Source organism: Glycine max, chromosome 11 (assembly GCF_000004515.6).
Source record: "Glycine max cultivar Williams 82 chromosome 11, Glycine_max_v4.0, whole genome shotgun sequence".
NCBI classification, from domain to species: Eukaryota; Viridiplantae; Streptophyta; class Magnoliopsida; order Fabales; family Fabaceae; genus Glycine; species Glycine max.
Genome location: NC_038247.2, coordinates 35,617,082 through 35,639,049, shown reverse-complemented (window position 1 = coordinate 35,639,049; position 21,968 = coordinate 35,617,082). Strand labels below are relative to the sequence as shown.

At 32.8% G+C, this 21,968-nt stretch overlaps 3 protein-coding genes and 1 pseudogene across 5 annotated transcripts; 3 read left to right on the top strand and 1 right to left on the bottom strand.

The window, feature by feature from the left end:
* The first annotated feature begins 437 nt into the window (after positions 1 to 437).
* On the top strand, positions 438 to 4,008 carry LOC100815016 (zinc finger protein 4). Of its 3 annotated transcripts, none has more exons than XM_006591260.4 (2): positions 438 to 819; positions 2,879 to 4,008. In XM_006591260.4, exon 2 carries the CDS (start codon positions 2,982 to 2,984, stop codon positions 3,729 to 3,731), a length of 750 nt encoding a protein of 249 aa, XP_006591323.1. In that variant the 5' UTR covers positions 438 to 819; positions 2,879 to 2,981; the 3' UTR covers positions 3,732 to 4,008. The 3 variants fall into 3 exon arrangements, with proteins under 3 accessions (XP_006591323.1, XP_006591324.1, XP_014619692.1); XM_006591261.3 differs by lacking the exon at positions 438 to 819 and adding an exon at positions 828 to 1,075; XM_014764206.3 differs by lacking the exon at positions 438 to 819 and adding an exon at positions 1,082 to 2,638.
* Positions 4,009 to 8,048: 4,040 nt separating this feature from the next.
* Positions 8,049 to 11,134, top strand: LOC100814482 (protein GAMETE EXPRESSED 1). The gene is made up of 6 exons (XM_003537390.5): positions 8,049 to 9,250; positions 9,362 to 9,949; positions 10,027 to 10,153; positions 10,240 to 10,426; positions 10,504 to 10,651; positions 10,729 to 11,134. The coding sequence occupies exons 1-6, from the start codon at positions 8,772 to 8,774 to the stop codon at positions 10,979 to 10,981; spliced, it is 1,782 nt and encodes a 593-aa protein (XP_003537438.1). The 5' UTR covers positions 8,049 to 8,771; the 3' UTR covers positions 10,982 to 11,134.
* A 429-nt stretch (positions 11,135 to 11,563) lies between these two features.
* On the bottom strand, positions 11,564 to 14,488 carry LOC100799899 (uncharacterized oxidoreductase At4g09670-like; annotated as a pseudogene).
* A 1,299-nt stretch (positions 14,489 to 15,787) lies between these two features.
* Positions 15,788 to 21,954, top strand: LOC102669706 (uncharacterized). Its single transcript, XM_006591259.4, has 10 exons — positions 15,788 to 17,539; positions 17,741 to 17,944; positions 18,762 to 18,872; positions 19,070 to 19,152; positions 19,247 to 19,313; positions 19,395 to 19,461; positions 19,537 to 19,664; positions 20,111 to 20,202; positions 20,287 to 20,353; positions 21,237 to 21,954. Exons 1-10 carry the CDS (start codon positions 16,289 to 16,291, stop codon positions 21,399 to 21,401), a joined length of 2,235 nt encoding a protein of 744 aa, XP_006591322.1. The 5' UTR covers positions 15,788 to 16,288; the 3' UTR covers positions 21,402 to 21,954.
* The last annotated feature ends 14 nt before the right edge of the window (positions 21,955 to 21,968 follow it).

Sequence of the window (21,968 nt, the reverse complement as noted above, 5' to 3'; positions counted from 1 at the left end):
TGAGAGAGAGAAATAAAAAGAGAGACAAGAGAATCTTTGATGGGAATAATGACTACACTGTTACCTTGTTCTTACTTCTTTTCCTATACTATATTCAATCAACCTTGTCAGTAGTTTCGCCCTTTTTACATATGTCATGGAACCAAACAGATGTTGTTTGCTTTCTCTAAAAAGGCCCAAAATTCTAACAAAAAAAATAAAAAAAAAGACTTATATAATGTCTCAACACATTCAAAAGTAAACCACATTTTTTCTCTGTAGTACACATGTTCTCAGATAAAATTATAATGAACCAGTAAAATTCTTTTTCTTTTTTTAATATTTTACATAATTATATATTCTAACTTAAAATAAAACAATCTAGTATCAATTCATATTTCATTAATAAAAGTATCACACATATGATTATACTTTCTCTCTCTTTAAATTTTGTATTTCCCAACACCTTTTGCTCTGATTTCTCTGTTCCCCCAACTCTCCACTCCCATCTTACCTTTGCTTTCCCATAATTAAACATCCACCATCTCACTGTCTCTATTTACTCTTTCTTTATTTTTATTCCTTTTCAGTTAAATTGGTTTTTAATATCAGAACAACAAAACCTCATTGCTCTCACTTTACCCTCTATTAGTGGTGTTTAAGTCGAGCATGAGAAAAAACATGAGACTTGTTTTGTCTTCTCATAATCAACCACACCAAGAGAAGCAACCAACAAGGGAAAAAATACTACATATCATACATGTCTCCAATTCCAAAGCAGTTTATAGGTGATATCAGAAGCAAGCCACTTTTTTCACTTGATCTTGAAACTTGAGAGAGGTTATGTGTGATACTCTTTTACTGTCATCCCTGTACTGAACTGCTGCTTGTCTTCTTGCTTTGGTTTTTCTACTTTTCTCCTTGTCTTTAGTCTCTTTCTTGGTTTCTAGACAAGTTTTGAATCACTGGAAAGACTACATGTTTCACTGGAAATCCTACCTTCAAACGTTTCATCAACCCATCTTTGCTCTAGTTTTTGCCTTATTTACTCCACCTCCGAATTCTATAGTGATTTTCCTCTCTAAATTATTTACAAGTAATTCTTCTTTCCCTCCTAGCTAGAATTGGCATTGAAGAAAAATGAAACAAGTATCTGCATGCAAATTCTGACTTGGGATATGCACAAGTTGTTATTCTTCAATATGTTATATTTTGGATTCTTTCTCTTGTGTGATAACAATAACATGGAATATGGTAGTTACTCACTCTATCTTTTACTGTCTCTCAATGTTACCTTGCACTTACAAACTGACAGAGTACGAGTTTAAACTTGGAGCTGGATTCTTTCTATATCTTTTTCTCCTTTTTCTCTTTTATTTTTCAATGCTAAAGGACTGACTGAGGTACAATCCATGATGGTGATTTGGTTGTTGGAAATCTATAGTTAGAAAATTGGACGCAATTCTCAGATAGTAGAAATCAAATACTATCTGGATCATGCTGATTGTAGTCCGATCTTTTTTTTAGACTAAGACCCAAAATTGAAAACCTTTTTCATTTTTTTAATCATTGATTACATTGATAAAAATTAAGAAGTCAGATTTAAGTGAAATTAGTCACTTTGACTTACCCTTTTTACTTAAATTATAAATAAAAAAGCAGTAGGAAACAGAATAAACAGTAGCAATAAATGTCAGAATATTTACTTCTGTAATCTTTATTATGTTTTATTTCTCTTAAATTTCCAATTAAAAATTCGGGATAGATCATAAATGAGTAGGTTGTTACTAATTGAAGTGGTAGGAATTTGATTTCACGGATTCACCAAAGTACTCGGACCAAGATGAATGTAAATTCACTATTTATTGGTCAACTTATAGTTCATGGCATGTATCCTAGCTACCTTATTCCAGATTTTCACATACTTACATATGAGTGGGCTAGATAACAAACATTAGGAACAGTTCCTTGCATGAAGAGTTCAGTGGGATTTTCCAATCTGAATTGGCAATTGGTATCTAGTTCAACATTAAATTTCAATCATGCACTTAGGATTCTTGTTTTATTGATTTTTTTTCTTCAGCCTAAAATTGCAGAATAGGCTAGAGATAGTGGTATCTCAGCAACATAAGATAAGATCTAGAAACCTTACTTAGGGAAGAGTGTAATTAATTATTATTTCACTAGCCAATATTTGGTCTCTGGGTCATAGACTAAGAAAGATGGATTTTGTTTTAAAAAATAATTAAGGAAAATATCTGACCATTGAATTTGATTTCAGGTAGCATAGGTAAAATTCAATAACATTACAAAAAGAAAAAACCAAACTGGTTTTGTAGATGTTTATCATTATGGGGTTGTAATGGTATCATTGATATGCGTCCCATTTGTTTGTAATAAGATAAGGTACCAATGGCTTTTATTGTACATTCTGCTTTCAACCAATGCACAATTTTTTTTGAATCATGTACTAAGGTTAGATTTTAGTGCCTGCTTCTTTTACCATTTAGGTAGGCCAACATGTTGCAAAACAAGCAAAGGAAGTGCCTAGTACAAATGCTTTTTATAGCAAAAAGTCCAAGGCACTTGAATCACAGCACATGCCATCATTTCCATCTCAATGGAAATGTGTCTCTCTGCCAGGCTGCCAGCACTAGTCGTACGTCTTCCACAAAGGAAAAGATAAAGCATAGGATGTTTGTTTTTTATGCCCATATTGGATTACTTATACTCTTTCTCATAAATGGAACCTCTTCTTTGGGGAGGATGAGCAGTTTTATGCTCTTTCAAGTTAGATTAGATGCTTACTAATTGTGACTGTGGTCAAACTGACTCAAGAATTTGGAATTTCTTGTTATGATGCTTACTAAATGTTTTAACTGTTGGATTTTCATTGCAGGACCAAACAGTTCAACTTCAAGCTCTGAAATGGATTTTTTTATGATGGTGGATTGCTGCACTTATTTGGGCTATTTAGCTTGAAAACTTAGCACGGCTAAATCATGAAACAACACTTTGATCTTGAAGTGGTGGCCTCAGAAGAATATGAATCTGAAGTTAGCAGCCTGGTTACTTCCAATATATCAATTCAAGAAACCTATGCAGGTCCTTGCAGTGACAACCTCACCAAATTTTTCAATGTCACAAATCCAATAGAACTTCATCTCCATTCAGATTCTATCTCCCTTGACTTAACTCTAAAGTTCAACAACAATGACTTGGTGGTTAGAAATTCAGCAGGAATCTCCTTCTCAAGCACTAGTGAGAGCAGCATTAATGATCCTCCCTCTCAAACTAATCCAGCGAACAATCCGCGAGTCTTCTCTTGCAATTACTGCAAGCGAAAGTTTTTCAGCTCGCAGGCTCTTGGAGGACACCAAAATGCGCACAAGAGAGAAAGAACAATTGCAAAGAGAGCAATGCGAATGGGGATCTTCTCTGAGAGATATGAAAGTCTAGCATCTCTCCCCTTTAATGGTTCTTTCAGGTCCTTAGGGATAAAGGCACACTCTTCTCTGCACCATGGTTTTGTGCCAACAACGAAAAGCAGTGCAAGATTTGAGCAAGGATATGTTGGTCTTCCAATATTCTTGGAGGAGGATGAGGAAGAACTCTTGTGGCAAGGTAGTTACCATCAGGTTCCCTCTGAGGGAGGCCATACTCATCAGAATTTCTCACTGAGTGGAAGTTCAATTTTGAGTTTCGTTGGGGAGAACGCGAATCATCCACCTGAGTTGACATTGAAACTTTGAAGGGGTTATTTGTACAGTAGGACATGCATGCAAGGCAATGGTGCCAGATTGATCAATATTATTGTCATTAAACTTGCTGGATCTTATGTAGTTTTCACTTACAAATCATTGTTTTGGTGTTTTTTGCTCTGTATGTGCTGTTATTGTATAATTACTCTGGGAGGACAAGTTTGGAGGTTCTGTGTTTGTCATATAAGTCAAGTTTTTTTCTACTTTAAATTACTGACCTTCTACTGTCTTCTCTGTATCATTTGTTTCTACTATGGATTATGTTGAATAATGAACTATTTAGCTCCTTTGATTATAGGAAAAAAAGAAAAACAATTGAGATTTCTATGTTTATATCTTCTATCAGCTAGCAATTAGGACTCATTGACAAATGAAATTCCACTCTTTTGACGTGTTATCTTATATATGGTAAGAAAAGACATGGTATATCACAGTTTTACCAAACCATGAAAGATAAACGCAACATATTTGATTAGGAGTTGTAACACATAACACACAAGAACCAGAACAAACAAGCATAGATAGATGGTTCACATTAGACTTTCAGTCTCATTTGGAGAATAATAGAGTTGGATTGGATCATACTCCTAGAATCATGCCAAATATGGCCACGAATGTCTAACCAACGCATCTGAAAAAACGTTACTGAACATCATATAACTTCATAAAAATCAATTGGATCATACCTTAACCTTATCCTATGTGAACCAATCATTTTTGCATTTATAATTTTTTTCACTCTTTCACTTTATTAAAACATAGCATTTTCATTTTTTTTTTGGTTTATTATGAATCCATACATGTTTTGCATTTAGGCAGACATTATAACATGCATGCATGGATCGACATGGAGGCAATCCGCCTATTCGTCTAAAAAGAGGACATTGTATCCGTACTGGTAGATATAACAAATTTAGAAAACCAAATCAATCCGTTGGACCGATTGATGATTTTTTTTAGAGGCTATATTCATATTCATTACAAGTTTTTATGCACAAATTTATAAAATATTTCTTCATATGATCCTATATATTCAGGATCTAACATCTTAATATCAAAAGAGAAAATAAATTTTTAATTTATGGATAATATCTTTAGAGAAAAATGCATATGTATTAATAGTGTGTAAAAAAATTTATATAATTATTTCATCACAATTTATTATGTGTAATAATTTTGTTACTTTTAAAATAATTTAAATAATAATTTATGATGAGATCATAATATAAAATTGTTTTATACCTACATAAACATTAAACTCATTTTGTAAATCTAAACAACAACACCATATAAAGATAAGATAATACATTTTTAAATCTAAATGATATACTAGAGTTTTGTAATAAGAAATTTGAATTGCCTATCAAACATCAATCGAGTGCAGTGCAGGATTTTCAAACCAAATAATATAAATACTCCAAAAATATATTTTAAATAGTAGTATGATTTTTATACAAGAGAGATAGACAAATTGATTTACTTCTTACTATACGTACGTGTTTTATTACTTTGGTGCGTTGAGTTGCATTTTTTTCTTTATCAACATGTAGCAAAAAAAAAAATATATATATATATATATATATATATATATATATATATAATACAATTTTCCGTGAGAATATTTTCTTAAGCGAGGGTATAGCATAACTAATGACAACTATTAGATTAGGATTAAAAATAATAGACGATTTAAATTAAAACATTTAAAAAGTTAAGTTAAAATATAATATAACATTTAAATTTCTATAAAATATATCAACAAATCATGTCTTAAAATATCTCAATCATCTTTAACTAATTATTATCATCACAATTATTATTACCTCTATCGATATAACTGTCATCATCATTAGTTTATTATTGTTATCATCATAGTTATCATCATCTTTGTTGTTATTATTATTGTTGTCATGACTGTCAATGATGACAATGATGATAATAAAAATAATAATGACGATGATTATGATGATAATGGTAACATAGTGACAACAATATACATGCTCACGAAGAAGAAAATTGCAACCTTGGATAAAACAGAATCGAAAATTGGAAAACTCCCCAACGTACAAAAAAGTTTCCAAAAGGAAAATGACACAGTCAATTAAATATCCCTAAAAGATTGGAAGTGAGAATATAAGAAACTAAGAAAGACACAAAAATATAATGATAATTTTTCTTTATCTTTTGAAAAAATGATTCTAAAAAAGAAAATATTTTTACTTTAAACTTCAAGTTATATATAATAAAATTATTATCGTAGAAAATATAATAGATTTATTTTGCATCGCGTACACATCTTTCTAACAAACATAAAAATAGTTTGACAGTGATTAATTTGATTCGATTTTTATATTATTTTTTAATTCATCATCTCGTACATTCGTTTACTTATCATATATATTATATAAATTTGAGATATTATATATTATATATAATATATATATGAATCTTATATATATTGTACATAATAATATTATATATATATATATATATATATATATATATATATATATATATATATATATATATATATATATATATATATATATATACCTTAAATCGTTCTCTATTGCTAAGAAAGCATGACAAAACTAAAAGAAATCTAAATTTTGTTAGGATGTTCCGGAGATGTAGAAAAAAATAGTAATATGTTGATTTTAAAATCCTCCGTTACAACGATAAAAAAAAAAACACAAATATTGTAGTAATTAGAAACCTAGTAATATAGGAAATTATGACAAAATAATAAGATTAGAATAGAAGAAAGAAAATAAGAAAACAGCACAAAAAAAGTACAGGATATACTCAGTTTTTTATATCTGCACATCAAAATTCTCACATTTTAATAAAAAGAAAAAGAAAAAAAAAGAAAAAACCTGTATTTTGAAAAATAAAATAAAAAAGATGAGTAATTATTTATTATAATTGAATATATTATCTTGTAAAAAAAAAAGAGTATATTATTATAACTACGGTCCTACCATTAGGTGGTTCAGCTTCGTGAGCAAGCTTGAAACGGATTGTAACGGTTACGCGCCTTTTCGGACCGAACGCACCGTTTCATTCGTTTATGTCTTTCAAACGGGCAAAAGTTGTGTCTCATTGTTTCCTTCCTCCTATATAAATAAGGTTGACTACTTCAATTTTTTTTTTATCTTTTATCAAATCTTTGGTTCTTGCAAGTTATAACACATAAATTTGTTTCATTTGCGTGTCATTCACTCATTCAATAATTATCTTAAAATTTAAAATTAGACCTAACTCAATTTTAGAAAATCGATTTATAAATTGATGATTTCTTATTTTATATATATATATATATATATATAAAAGAATGTGGGATCTCTAACAATTTACTTGGAATTTTTGCTGCTTGACTTCAAAATTTTGTTCATTCGTGTTTCTTGTCAAACTTTAATTAACAGCTCTTTCGTTCTTCTTGGTTTTCATTCCGACAATTTCTACTTGTCGTTTTTTGGTATTGCATCGGCAAAACGGTGCAACAGTTGAGCGATATTAATTTACTAGTTATTTAGCCATCATACTCAAAATCCAGATTCTAAATTCATGTTAATGATAGCATAAAAACTAAAAAGATACGAAAAGAATTATTTTTAATAATTTCTTTTTTTTTATTTGGTTTTGTTTGGAAATCCTTGTTTTCTAGTAGAATGGGTCTCAGAATCGATGTAAAAAAGATGTTTTCTAGCCGTGACTGTATTATGTAATTCAACAGTTGTTACTATAATAGTAGTCACTTTATTTTAATTGAAAAGAATTATATAACGGGTGTTTCATGTTGGATCACTTGGATGCTTTCACATTATTTTTTTCTATTTTTTTATCGTTTAGAAATACTAAATTGGGTCCTATATTTACGTAGAGAATCATAATTGATTATACGATCCCTATCATGATTTGAAGTTGTAAAAGATTTTAATGGATTATCTGAAATCCAAATTTGTGATATTATTTTTTTGTGATTTACGATGGTGACTTGTAAAGAAGAAAAAAATAAGAAGGAAAATTTACTCGTAAGGACTTCAGTTTGCTTTGTTCCGACTTTATATTTCTTGAATCCCAAGTTTCACTTTCCTTATATATCCCTTTCAAGCATAACCTTAAATTATTGACACACTATTGAAAATAGAAAATTTGCCGAGGTAGACTTTCCTTACAAATTGTTACTCTCTCTCTCTCTCTTTGTTCTCCGCGTTAAAAAGAAGGAAAGAGAATAAAGGGGTATCAATATTCAATAATGTTCCTAGTTTTGCTTATTCTACAATTAGAAAGCCACGATGAGATTTAATTAGCCATCTTCACTCTCTTCCCAGAAGTTAACGTTTTAAACACTCAACTTTAGGTTCGAGACATCCAACAATAGGGTCTAATTAAGGGGTTTGGCATAGAAAAGCAAAGCAGTAATGTAAATTAAGAGTTTTGATAGTCTCCAAACTTTGTTTCCCTTTGCCTTCATAAACACGTAGTTTGCAGCAAAGAAACATAAGACTGAGGTGTTGTCCAGAAAAAAGAAAAAAGAACAAAGAACAAATAATTATTTGCAATTAAAACAAAACTGAATGTAAATATTTGGAGTAAATTATATTAAAAGCCAACCGTCATAATTCCTAGTGTACCATTACACCATATAACATAAGCAGCCTACTAGAAATTATTCATTCTTGTCCCAAACAAACATTTTGATCTCCTAAAAAAAACAAACATTTTGCTTTTGTAGTCCTCTGTACTGAAAACAACCTTTTGCTTTGTGTTGGTCAAATTTATAATTTTATATCTTAATGTTGACATGTGAAGTTTATATGGCATGTTTCAGCTTCTCAATTGATTTCATATTCTGGATTTCGTCCTTTATTTTTTTAGTGATTGTGTGGAACATAATCTCTATAACCATTTAAGTTATGAAACAAATAGTTTTTTGACGACAAAAGTTTATTAGTTTTATGGTGTGTCTGATGCAGACTTGATTATCGTTGCAGATCTTGGACATAAATTCTGATAAAATTCTCCCCAATGGTGGATCATCGGAGTCATCTTCTTGTTTTTATTTTACTCTTATTCTTATTAAGGGGCGAGTCATGGGGATGGTTTTCATCATCTCAGGAGACTCCCTCTAGTGACAAGGCTCATGCCAATGAAGGCAATTTTAGAGTTCCAAGTGCTGAGTTCTCTATTGAGTCCTTCAATGACCACAAGGGAGTGAAGTTAATAGAAAATGCTAAGAAGAAAATGATTAGCTCAAACTCGTGCTGGCAAAATGCTTATCAACATCTTTTTGCTGGGTGTTCTGAAATCTTGGCTGTTGATGAGAAGAGGTCTAGATTGGCTTGGCACCTAAGTGATTGCTTTCAGAGGGATTCTGGCAGGTCTCCTTTTCCCCATTGTGACCCCAAATCTTCCATTGCTGTATGCTCAAGATCCTTAGATGACCTTGCCCATAAGGTTTACCTTGAATTCTACCTCGAAACCAACACCATTTGTTATCAATTGCAGTTAAGTGCAATTTCTTTTCCCAATTCATCATATTTCTTTTCTTATTTGTGTTTTTTCTTTTTCTTTTGATTTGTTTGTCTCAACTTGACTATAAAGTTTTATATACACAGGGCACATGCATTCAAATATGAAACTGAGAGACTTGTGACTGAATTAAAAAATTCAGCCCAATATGTTGAGGACAAGTTAGATAGCATTGAAGAGAAATCAGAACATCTATTACATGGCTCAAGACAGATTCATGATTCTCTTGATTCAATTGGTAGCCACACAAAACAAGTAGCTCAAACTGCTAAAAATCTGGAAGGTCACATTGATTCTGTATTAACCCATTCGAGGAGTGTTTACGATCAAACTACAAAAATTGCATTATCACAAACACAGATAAAAGAAGGGCAAGAGAATATGAAGAGAAGCTTGAAGGATGGGGTAGCGATGCTCAAAGACTCTTACAATTATTTGGGCAAAGAAATTGAAAAGATAAGAAATGAAGCCATTGAGATTGAAAATGAGGTAATTAAAGTTGGAAATGCCATGTCATCAAGGATGGACAACCTGCAAAGCAAAGCTGGGGATATTGGGAATATGACTGGGATTTCCTTAGATAAGCAACAACAACTTTTAGATGGGCAATCCACAGCACTTGAGGGCCTAAACTCATTGACTGAGTTTCAAGCCAAAGCACTAGAAGAGAGCAGGTAGATAAGTTAACTCTCGTAAATTTGAATTCAGAAATTATATTTGAAAAAATATTGAACTCCTTGGTGTATTGCAGGAAAACCCTACAATATTTTGCTGAATATGGGCATCGACAACATGAAGAGCTTATTCAGCGTCAACAACAGATTAAAGGATTTCATGATCGTTTAATGGAAAACTCAAGGGAAATATTGTCTTCTCAGGTTTGCAATTTATTGTAGACTATTGGTTTTATATATATGAATTCTTAATGAATTTTTAACCAAGAATTTCTATTTCTACTTTACAGGAATCTTTTGAATCAAAGCAAGCTTCCATGTTTGTTGTTTTAGACAGGATTTTTGCTTTGCAAAATACCTTGTTACTTGAATCAAGAATGATCAAAGCTTTCTTCGTTTATTCCATATTAATCTTTGTCATCTTCATGTTGACCAGTACAAAGCAAACATACAATATCAGGCCATTCCTATACATAGGTATGTATAACAATTAGTGTTTTTGGTTTATAAATCTCTATTTAATTATTTGACTAAATTTCATTGGTTGTTTACAGAGCTTTGTGCTACTCTCGTTGTGGAAGTACTCATTATCCGATTAACAAGTGATAACATTGAGCACCAAACGTGGATAATAAGCATGGTCCGATTATTCTTCATGGTAGCAGCCTTAGTTCAACTTCTACATGCCATTTTCACATACAAGTAAGTGTACAAATATTAGAAGTTGGCTATTCAAATGTCAATTTTATATCTTATAGAATTGCTTGTTAATCATGCAGGAACTATGAGACCTTGAACCATCAAATGCTGCTAACTCTGATAAACAAGGTTAACAGTATGCAAAAAGAAAAGGAGTTGTCATGGGACTTGGATTCTGATTATGGGGATTGGTCTGAATGGGTAGATGCCGATTTACCTGATGATGTGAATTGCCTAGATGATCCTGACTATATACTTCCACAAGAAGTTGCAGAGAATTCAATGACAGTTAAAAAAAATTATAATCTACGCAATCACAATCTTTTTCATTGATTGTTTACCACCCCAATACTAATTTAGTAATTAGAACTTTGATGTCATCAGGTGCATATCACTTTATTCCGTTAACTAGTTTTATGATTCTGGATTATGTACGTACTAGTGTATGTGTAACCTGTTATTTCACTACATATGAAGGTTGGTATGTAGTGGGGAGATACTAATATACGTAAATATAAATATAGTTGGAAACATATGTAACACAATTACTTGTGATTAGGAGTAGTTGACTTCTGAGAATTTTCGCTATATTCCGATGGTAGAAATGTTTTATCTAAGTTCTAATCAAATACACTCATTAAATTTTTGGAATATAAGTTCAAAACCTACACCAACATCAAATTTGTGAATTTCTATTTTTCACAATAGTAACCCGGTGCATCCAGAAGTTATATAATGATTTCACCCATAATGTTTCCACACCTTTTTACCTCATTATCCCCTAATCAGTTACAGTTTTCACTGAACCAAAATTCAATTCTTATCAGTTACAGTTAAATTCTATTTTTCAAATGGTTTTTATCCTAAGTTTACTAGCGTCTGAACTGAAAAAAAACTATAATTAATGAAAATTGATTATAAATTATCATTGATCATTGATTTCAATGGCAAATTTCATCATCCATACTACTTACAGTAACACGAACGATTCTGAGAAAAGTGAAACTGATTTTATATCTCTTGTTACGATCACTCTGCTCTGCTCGAAACTGATTAGGAATAGCAGTTCCAAAAGATGGTTTCTCTTGTTACAATTCATGACTTATCTGTTCCCATTTTCAAACACTCGGTTGGCTCAAGGTGCTTCTGATGGCGGCATTGGATTAAGGTGTTTGATGAAGGATCTGTTGGATTGTTGACAACAGGCTATGTAACCATCTATTTACAAGCAAACAGATTTGCAGCCAAGCTCTAGTGACTTGTTCACTGCATCAACTACCAGTTGAGTCTTTCCACTGATTTCAAGCCATTTGGTAGAGGGTTTAGACCCACAATCTCTAATACCAGCAACAAAAACTCTTGCACCATTAGAGCCTCTTGTGGGAGCTCACTGGACACATGAACTTCCTCTGGTTTCACATTCCACCCAATGTGAAGATCAACAAACTTAGCACCAAGTGTGAGGTCGAATGAAGCACACTAGTCTCGCCGTATGGGATTATGAAGTCCCTGAGATGCAGAGAGCCATTGGAACCACATATGGCCAGGTCCATGGAAGTGTGAGAAAGAAAGGAGCAGTGAATGGTTGCAAGTGTTTGGTTGGGTTGATCCCACAGCAAAGAAGCTGTGATGGACAAGATGACGCCGGCGTCGTTTCTTGTGGAATCAGGAAGAGCAGTGACAGAGGTTGCCCACAAGGAAGCACCAATGCAGTACCAGGCCAAGCCACCAAGTGCACCAAGACCATCCAACTATGGCTTTACTTTAATGTCACTCTCTAGGAATTCAGGTGTCGCTGGCATTGTTGATGTGCTATGGATCTTCAAAACATTGCAAATTATAAATGTGTCAGTTTCAATAATAGAGTTAAATCTTTAGGCAGCAAAAAAAAACGTTTAATATTCATATACTGTGATTATAAAGTTTCTTACATTAGCAAACAAATGTATAGAAATAACTAAATAGTTTGGATAACAGTGTTAAAAAACAATTACTTAGTACATTCTAATTAAAATTCTTATTAATAATTGTTGGGAAATCAACGCTTTTATATCAATGTTGATATCATTGTTGGATAATCAACTCTCTCATAAATAAAATTACTCTTATCCACAAAGGATCATGAGAACACACACAAAGATTACACCGTAGAAAAAATAATAATAAACACAAGAATTTAACGTGGTTCGACACTTCTTGCCTACCGTCCACAGAACCCACTCAAAAAGTATTTTATTATCACAAAATTGACTACACAAAATTGATTAAAAGATTGTAACTCACTCCAAATAGTGTATCACTCTATAAACCCGAATACCCCACTCAACGGTTACAAGAAATGATAACATTCTCACGCAAAGACATTTTTCTCTCAAGAAAGTGACTTTGTTTCACAATCTCTCTTCTCACATACTCTCTTTTCATGTGTTGTGTTATTCTACTAATTCTTTTCTTTATTTATAGTGAAGATTGTCACCAACTTCTAATGCATTCATTTAACTAAAATTCATCTAATAAAATGCAATCTTTCACTTTGAATTTAAGTCACCTAAACTTTAGTGATAAAAATTTAATTTACAATTATCTTTTGACTTAAAACTCTACAATAATAATGATTCCAAAATTCTAATGCAATGTATTATCGTAAATATAATAATTTAATTATAATGCATCAACAATATTTTAGTTTTTTGGTTTAATTTCTATAAATTGTCAATTTTTATTCTGTCAATCAATAAAAAATTATAACATATGATTTTTAAGGTAATTATTATAAAAATTAATAAAATTATTATATGATCATTTGTGATTATTGCATGACAATATATAAATCCTTTGCACTACAACAAACAATCAGACTATTTAGTCTTATATCTTACACAAAAATGAAGATATATTACGGAACACTTTTTGGGTTATTGCATGATGCACTACACTGTATTTGAACTTTACTTAAGTCGGTAGTTAATCTCAATAAAGTGAATTAAACTATAACAAGGTCTTAGTAGACTTATTTAATAAATTGGATGTTCTATAGCAAAAATTTCTTACACAACTATAATAATAATCATGGTTTTGAATTGTTGCCTTGCAATCGCAATTACGGTTGCATCAGTGGCATCTCTCTGCAATTGCTTGTAATGTAAAAGTTTTTTGGCTCACCGCGAGTTCAATTTTAAACCATGATAATAACCAAATAAAAATGTACAATAATCAAATGATTGGAACTTGGAAGACTTACAAAACGAACTGGTCCAATGCTGTTATTAGCAGAAAGAGGAACAGAGAACAACAAGTCTTGGATGTGAGCAGTTCTAGGGTGATGCAACCACATGCTACAGTCCATGAACTGTACGCCGTTGGATTCAACCGCTTCCAAGATCCGATCAAGTTCCGCCACTTCAAGAGCCACGGGCTTCTCCACCAGCACGTGCTTCTTTTTATTGGCGGCCATAACCGCCCACCGCACGTGCAGACTCGTGGGGAGAGGGAAGTACACGGCATCCACGCCTGGGTCCTCCAGCACCTGATCGTAGCTCCCGTAAACCCTCACGCTCGCCGGAAACCCGTTCTCGGCGGCGAACTTCTCCGCCTTCTCTTTCGAACGGTTCGCGATGGCGCAGAGAGTGGCGTTCGGTGACAGACCAATGGCTCGTGCCACTTTTCTGGCGATGTTGGCGCAGCCTAAGATGCCTAAACGCACCGTTTTACTGTTCTCGCCCATGTTTTCGATTCAGGTAAGTTAGTTATCTAGATTTTGGAGGAAGAAATTGTTTTGGATAGGAATAGGATAGTGCCAAGGAGCTGCCACAAAAAATCGTTTTGGTGGGGCTTCCTGTTGATTTTATGATTCTAATTTCTAGGATCAGTTTGAAATTCATTTTCTATTCAGACAATATAATCAATAAGGTTGTTGTTTAAATAAATTTATTGGTAAATATTTATAGAAGAAGATAATAAGAAAACAATATCAACTAAAGATTATGATTTTAAAAGAAATTATTTTAAGGTGAAAAAATTATGAATTTTAAATTTTATGTAAAAATATTATGATTTATCATATTTCTTCATGAGACTTTTATAATAGTTTGAATTTTAATGAATGTATATTATAAAAATTTAAAATATTTAATTTTTTTATAAATTTAAAAGATTTGAAAAAATTATCTGAATTTTTAAAAATACCTTAAAAATTATAAGAGTAATAATAAGAAATGATGAGATTTTAAAAAAAAATAGTATAATTTTTTTAATCTTTTTATAGTTATATTGAGTTTAGTTTTATATTCTTTTATACTAATCTTTCTTATAATAAAATTTTCTCATTTTTAGTTTTGGATTTGAGTAATTATTTTAAAATTATACATTAATTTTTTGATTTTTTTTATTATTATAATTATTTCATAATAAATCTAATTAAATGTTTAAATGAGATGTAATAATAAATCATAGAAGAGAATAATGAAGATAGAAAATTAATAAGAATGTTATTAAATTATATAGATGATGAAATTAAAAGTAACACTTACGAAATTATTATGACGAGTAGATGAACATAGTCATCATAAAAAATCATAATTAGTCTTAGCGTATACAATAAATATTAATTTAATTTAAAAAATAAAAGAAAAGCACACAGGAAAATAATATATTTGATATTTTTATTTTAAAAGATTAGAAAAAATATATACCAATCAAATTTGATAATTTTTAATAAATTTCAATTAATTATATAAAAGCCTTTAAAAAAAGAAAATATAAAGAGAGTGTCACTATCATTCATTCCAGTTTTTAGTTAGTGTATTTATAATATTATATATTTTTTCTTAAATTTTTACACATCAAAATAGGAGAAAAGAAATGTTTTCTTTATTTTCAACCAAACAACTTAATAATTATCATCTTTTATACTACTTTTTTTTTCCTTTTTCTTTCTTAAACCAAACCTACTTTCTTTCCATTTTTAGTAATAAAAAGGCTCTTCCAACTAAAGTTTTTTATCCAAAAAAATAAAACTCATACAAAAATTTACTTAAAAAATTGAATCCTATTTTATTTGAATCAAGGTAATATTGGTACACAAAACCAAACGTATAGTACACGCATGCATATCAACATATTCCTAAAAGACGTTCCAAATTCAATATAATTTCTCTTACTCAATCAATCCCTTGATTGTCAACAGTCAACCAAATCCCCTTAAACCACGATCTCATCTTAACCGCGCAAATTAATCGCTCGCTTTCAAGCCAGTCTCACCTCACTTAACCAGTTCCAATGCATATCACTGCTACTATTTAATAAAGAGGAACAAAAAATAATAATAATAATAATAATATAATTTATGACGCGATAAGAAGTGATATGGTAAAAAATAACATGTCTTAAACATTCGTTTAGAAATAACAAGATCTTTATGTATTTTTACTCTAGTATATTTGTTTCTTTTTCGGTTAATTCTAAATTACTAAGATCTTTCTTTTCTTGACGAAGCTGAAGATTACAAAAAAAAAAGAAAAAAGAAAAAAGTATTGGTTTCTCTCTTTCGGCCGCCATATATACTAGTGACACACTCTCAAGTTCGTTATAACTATCCTCACGTAAACCAAACAAAGAAACAAAGGCTCTGGTTCATTCGCAATGGATCCAGAAACAGAACAAGGCTCAGAATTCTCAATCGAATTGCAATCGAAAGCGTTCCAAGTTCTAAGCTCAAACGACAACACCGCAATGGAAACCCTCTTCTCCCACCTCTTCTACTCTCCTCATTCCGAACAACTCCGATCCCAAGCACTCGAATTCTTTCAATGCTGCAAACACCACCACCCCGATCTTCTCTTCATCAAACTCTTCTTCCTCCTCCGTTCCACTCCTCTCCCCGAAACTCGCGCCAACGCCGCACGCGCCTTGCACCTCCTCAACCCCTCCCACCTCTGGCCCAACCTTAAGCCCATCGCCCAGGCCCACCTCAAGGCCCACTTCCTCAACTTCCTCTCCGACGAACCTTCCCTCCACGTCCTCCGCCTCGCCTCCTATCTCCTCGCTCAAACCGTCTCCGTTATCTTCAAAACTCACCAAACCTGGCCTGAGCTCCTCAATTTTTTACTCTCCTCCATCTCCTCCGATGAAAACAAGCGCCGCGAGGTCGCCGCGCTTGTCTTCGCCAGGCTCCCAAACGACTGCCGTTTTCTCGTCCACAACGCTCTCAGGGACAACAAACGCCTTCTTCACGCGTCGTTTCTGCGCTGCCTCGCGTCGTCCAGCCCCGACGTCCAGGTCGCCGCGTTCGGCGCCGTCGTCAGCTTGATCCCTCTGTTCTCCGAAACTAAGCTCTTCCACGAGCTCCTCCGCGCCCTCATGGTTGGCGTCTTCACGCTCCTGCATGGCTACGAAGGAAGCTACTTCAAAATCGCGTTCGCGGAGTTGATAAATCTGGTTTCTCGCCAGCCGCAGCTTTTGAAACCCTACATGAACGACATGGTTCTCGACGTGCTTCAGATCGCGGAGAGCGGTGGCTTGAGCGACGAAACGCACCGTTTGGCGTTTGAGTTGGTGATGGCCATGGCGGAGGAGAAGGAGTACGAGAACGTCTTCGCTAACCTTCCTTACAGGATTGTGAGCAAGCTGTTCCTTGTTCCGATGAAGATGTTGCAGCGCCTCGCGGAGGACGATGGTGAGCGTGAATTGAAAAACGAGAAGGTTTTTGATGTTTACGAGTTTGGAATGAAGAGCTTGAAGAAGCTTTGCGTTGTGCTCGGAGCGAGTAAAGCCGTGCCTGTTGCGTTTGAAGTGTTTCGGCTTCACTTAGATGATGATGCGGCATATTGGAAGGAGCGCCATGCAGGAATCACAATGCTCAGTGTGATCGCAGAAGAGTTCTCTGATGAAATGGTGACTAAATCATTAATTTTTAGAATTTTATTAAATAATATTTTGACGTACAAGATATAAATATATTTACGTTTTTCTATACTTTGTATACTGATTTCAGAAAACTCGATGTTTTCTTCTGGAGAATGTTATCTTATTAGTGATTGGTTAACTTTTCATGTGCTGTATGTATTTTGTGATGATTTGTTCATCGCTGTGCAGGTATTGATGGAAAATTTTCTGGTTGGAGTGGTGACCAAAATTTTGAAGTCAATGCAAGACTCTCATACTCAAGTTCGGTTGGCAACTTTCAAATTTATGGAGACTCCTACAAACTTTGTTCAGGTGGTGCAAATCCTTTACCATCACAGGCTTGTGCATGCTTTTTGCACTGCACTCGACAATGAACAGGTCGTTAAAGTGAAGGTATGGTAGATGTGATTGAATGGTATGTTATATTTCATGCTAGAGCTGTTGCCACTACTTCCATAATCCATTGATAGTTGCTTCTTCTACCTGAAATATTCATACTTGGGGAACCATTTTGAAGTACATGCATATCTACTTACTATTTGACTGAATTAATTTAGTTTTAGGGTTCACTTCATCCATATATATTTTAGATTTTCTTGGTCTGCTTGATTTGATTCTGGTGGTACCTCAGACCGTACAAAGCTGATGGTTCTATTTTTTGGTGGTAGAGGTTTCGTGATGCTTCAGTGTTGGTTGGAAGATGTGTTTTTACTTGGAAACACTACCTCCCAAATAATTTTCTAGTAGTTTTTTGGTCTGCCAATCATAACTAAATAAACACATATCGGAAGTAGTTAAAAAATGCCCCCTCCCACGCTATATTATTACTTAATTAAAATCCAATGATGCTTTTAATTTTGAAAGAAGTGTTTTCTCCTACAAATTTACTCTCTTTTACTTTTTATCTGTCTAGTGATATTTTACAAGGAGTGTAAAGGTAAGTATAAAAATAACGATGTGAAAAAATAAAGACATCTTCTGACAGTTTTTCTTTAAAATGAAAGTGTAAACATTGGCAATGTTTGGAAGCTTGAACCGTGCCCAGATATCTTGCTCATTTCCCCTCATACCCTTCAATTCTTTACATTTTCAGTTCCCAAACACATCATTAACACTATTGTTATCATCAGCATGTGTGTCTTTTACTTTTAAGTCATTTTTAAACATGTCTTATAAGCTAATAATCTTATCACTTATGTTGCTTTTCTAGGAACAAGCTGCCTCAGCAATGCAATTTTTCCTAAAGAACACTTTGCCAGAAAGCTTAACACTAAATAAGACTGCGGAAACTGTATTAGGAAAATTGTTGCCATTGATTCAGGTAAGAATTATTATCTTACAGTATGCTGGATTCAGTCTCTGTGGAAAGGTTATCACATAATTTACCATTACTAATTTGGTAGGTGTGCCTTGTAAGATTGTCATTCTGAACTTTCCATTAAGGCTCATAATACTTTAATCTCCATGACCCAATCATTATGGTCCACTTATTTGATGTTTTCGGCTTTTCACATGCAGGACAAAGATAGTTCCGAGATAAGAGGTATTGCTTTGTCAACTTTAAATATAGTTGCACAACGGTGTCATGAAGTGGCTAACAAGTAATCTTCCTTTTTGCTTCTTGTATGCACGATACATTTATGGATCTCAACGATATGATACATTTGAAAACTTACTGTTTGTTTTACTTTGTAGGTACTGTGCAATTTATCTTCCCATCTTACTGGAAGCATGCAAGGACTATAATTATTATATCAGAGAGGTTTCCTGCCTCGTGCTATCTTGGTTTCATTCTTAATGTAGTTGTTCTATATCCAATTATTTATTTTGCCCCCTTTTTCAGGAGGCAGCACGGGGAATTCGAATTTGTGCAGAGCTTGGAACACAACAGTTGAAGCCTTTTATCAATAGTATCATGTTTGTTCCATAATTTGCAATATTATTAATAATTTCACAACTAAGAAGATATTTTTTGTCCTTTTTAGGAATATTGTCAGAACTCGGTGTTTTGATGAACAATCCAAGTCCACTGAATGAAAAAGCGCATGATATTGCAGTTTCTGCTCTAGGAAGAATTTGTGAATTCCATCGTGAATGCATTGATGGCTCTCAGGTAATATTTTTCTTCTGTCAATTGTATCTTTAGAGGTTACGGTATTTCCTAGCCTTTTCTTCAATTTTTTTGCCAGAAAAATATTTCAGTATATTCTCTACATAAAACTAAACTTTGCAATTTTATTTACTAATTATTTATACAATCCAAACTTAATTAAGATTTTATGATCCCGAACTAATCCCATTTTTTAAAAGTTAGAGTTGACATTACAATTCTAGAATTAAAATTTCCATTCTAATTTTATTGTCAACATAGATCCTAATTTTTTTTTTCTACTTAGTAGACTGCTTTCACCTGTTATATATAAATACTCTCCCTTCAGAACATACAAAGTTCTTTTCAAGTTCTGGCGAACATATTTCACTACTGGTGACCACTGACCATATACAAAATAAGGAAAAAGGAAGTACTATTTTTTTTTTTTTTACCTTTTACACTTACAGATGGTTCCTGCCTGGTTAAGTTTCTTGCCACTTAGAAATGATTTGATTGAAGCCAAACTTATGCATGAACAGCTTTGTTTAATGGCTGAAAGGTGAGAAAGTATAAAATATATTTTTTTTGAATTATTAGTTTTCAATACAAGCAGGTTTGATTAACGAAATGCTTTAATTTTCAGATTTGATAAGGACCTTTTAGGAGCTGATAGTCAAAACTTTATCAAGATTATTGTAGTGCTTCTTGAGGTGAGTTATCCACACGTATATACCTATTTGTCCGATTTCATTCTTTCTCTTTTGTCTGCCAATTTTGAGATGTTTACACACTTGACAGGTATCGATTTTATTTTGCATTCTTGTCTAAAGAATATCTAGGACATTGAAAATCAATTAGATTACCATGATTCATTTAAGCCACAGAAAGTCCACCATTTTTGGGTTTCATTCTGTTGTCCTTTTCTAAACATAGTCTCCACATCAAGCAGAGATGAATTGATTTTTATGCTGCTTGAATCAAGGAAGTTTACAAATATTGCAGTTACATTCTCATGTAGACAAATGTTGTAAGTTTATAATTCCATGCATTGCCCCATGGAATAACATTTGACATCCAAAATAATCAACAAACATGGATTGTAAGGGGGGAGCTTTGACATGATAAAGGTTGCTGCTTGTGACATTTGACTCTCCAGTCAAGGGCAGTATGGCTGAGTACATTTGACTCTCCAAATCGTTTTCCAATCATAGATTGCATTTGTTCATGGACATTTTGATGCTCCGCAGAAGAATTGCAACCATCATTTAAATTGTTTATGTAAACACCAGAAACAGATGATCACAAGAGTGAAGAAGTTGAAGGAAGAGTTGGGAAATGACTAGATGTGCTTTTATTATTATTCTTATGTATATGCCTAGATTTCTGATGAAAAAACACTTTTTTATGATTGTTATAAAATGGAAAGCATAATTTGGTTGAGATTAATTATGAAATTTGAATTTATTTTAATGGTTTTATATCATGGAACAACTTGCTAATTTTGTACACATTATAAACATGATTTTTAAAATTATTGAATATTGATCACTTTATATGTTCTCCCATATCTGGTGGAATATATTTTTATTACAGATTATTGATAAGGGTGACAAATTAGCTACAGCACAAACAATCCAGCAGGTGGAAAATTTGCTGAGGCAGCTTGGGCGGTGTATTCCACGTAGTGCGTTTGATACAATTTTTTCATCTTTGAATGCCCAGCAAAGGGCATTACTATTGTCTTTGTTATACTCCTAGCTTTTTCTCTCTTCTTTTACAAAGAAAAAGAAACATGTACATTAATTCTTTCACAGGAAGAAAATTTGTATAGTCATTGATTTCTGCAATCTTCCTTGCCATATAATACAGTAAAATTGTACAAACTCTGAATAAATGAACTCATTCTGTTACAATTTATAATTTTTCTCAGCTTTTATAGTAAAAGTTGTGCAATATAATTGGTGCGAAACTCAAATTCGAATTCCTAACAACAGCAACAACGCAGGTGAAGATGATTCATCTAATTACAAGATAAAATATGAATTAGATTGTGTGGATGCATTGGGTCAAGTTTGGCAATAACGGAAATGATAAAGTTTCTCTATATATATTTTTAATTTGAGACTCAGTTTAACTTCAATTAATTCAAATAAGCAAGGGGAAACCCCTTTTGAAAGCTATCAATACTTTGCCAAAAAAATAATTTAAAAGAACAATGATAAAAAAGGGGCGAATAATTGCATTGATCTCACGCGTAACAAGAGAAATTCTCCCTTAAAAATCCTGGAAAACTTAATAGAAAAGGAGCAAGGCATATTTCAGGCA

Coding starts and splice junctions, on each gene's coding strand:
- LOC100815016 (XM_006591260.4), top strand. CDS start 2,982: ATGAAACAACACTTTGATCTTGAAGTGGTGGCCTCAGAAGAATATGAA.
- LOC100814482 (XM_003537390.5), top strand. CDS start 8,772: ATGGTGGATCATCGGAGTCATCTTCTTGTTTTTATTTTACTCTTATTC. Junction 9,950..10,026: donor AAAGCACTAGAAGAGAGCAG/GTAGATAAGTTA, acceptor GGTGTATTGCAG/GAAAACCCTACAATATTTTG. Junction 10,154..10,239: donor GGGAAATATTGTCTTCTCAG/GTTTGCAATTTA, acceptor TCTACTTTACAG/GAATCTTTTGAATCAAAGCA.
- LOC102669706 (XM_006591259.4), top strand. CDS start 16,289: ATGGATCCAGAAACAGAACAAGGCTCAGAATTCTCAATCGAATTGCAA. Junction 17,540..17,740: donor AAGAGTTCTCTGATGAAATG/GTGACTAAATCA, acceptor ATCGCTGTGCAG/GTATTGATGGAAAATTTTCT. Junction 18,873..19,069: donor AATTGTTGCCATTGATTCAG/GTAAGAATTATT, acceptor TTTCACATGCAG/GACAAAGATAGTTCCGAGAT.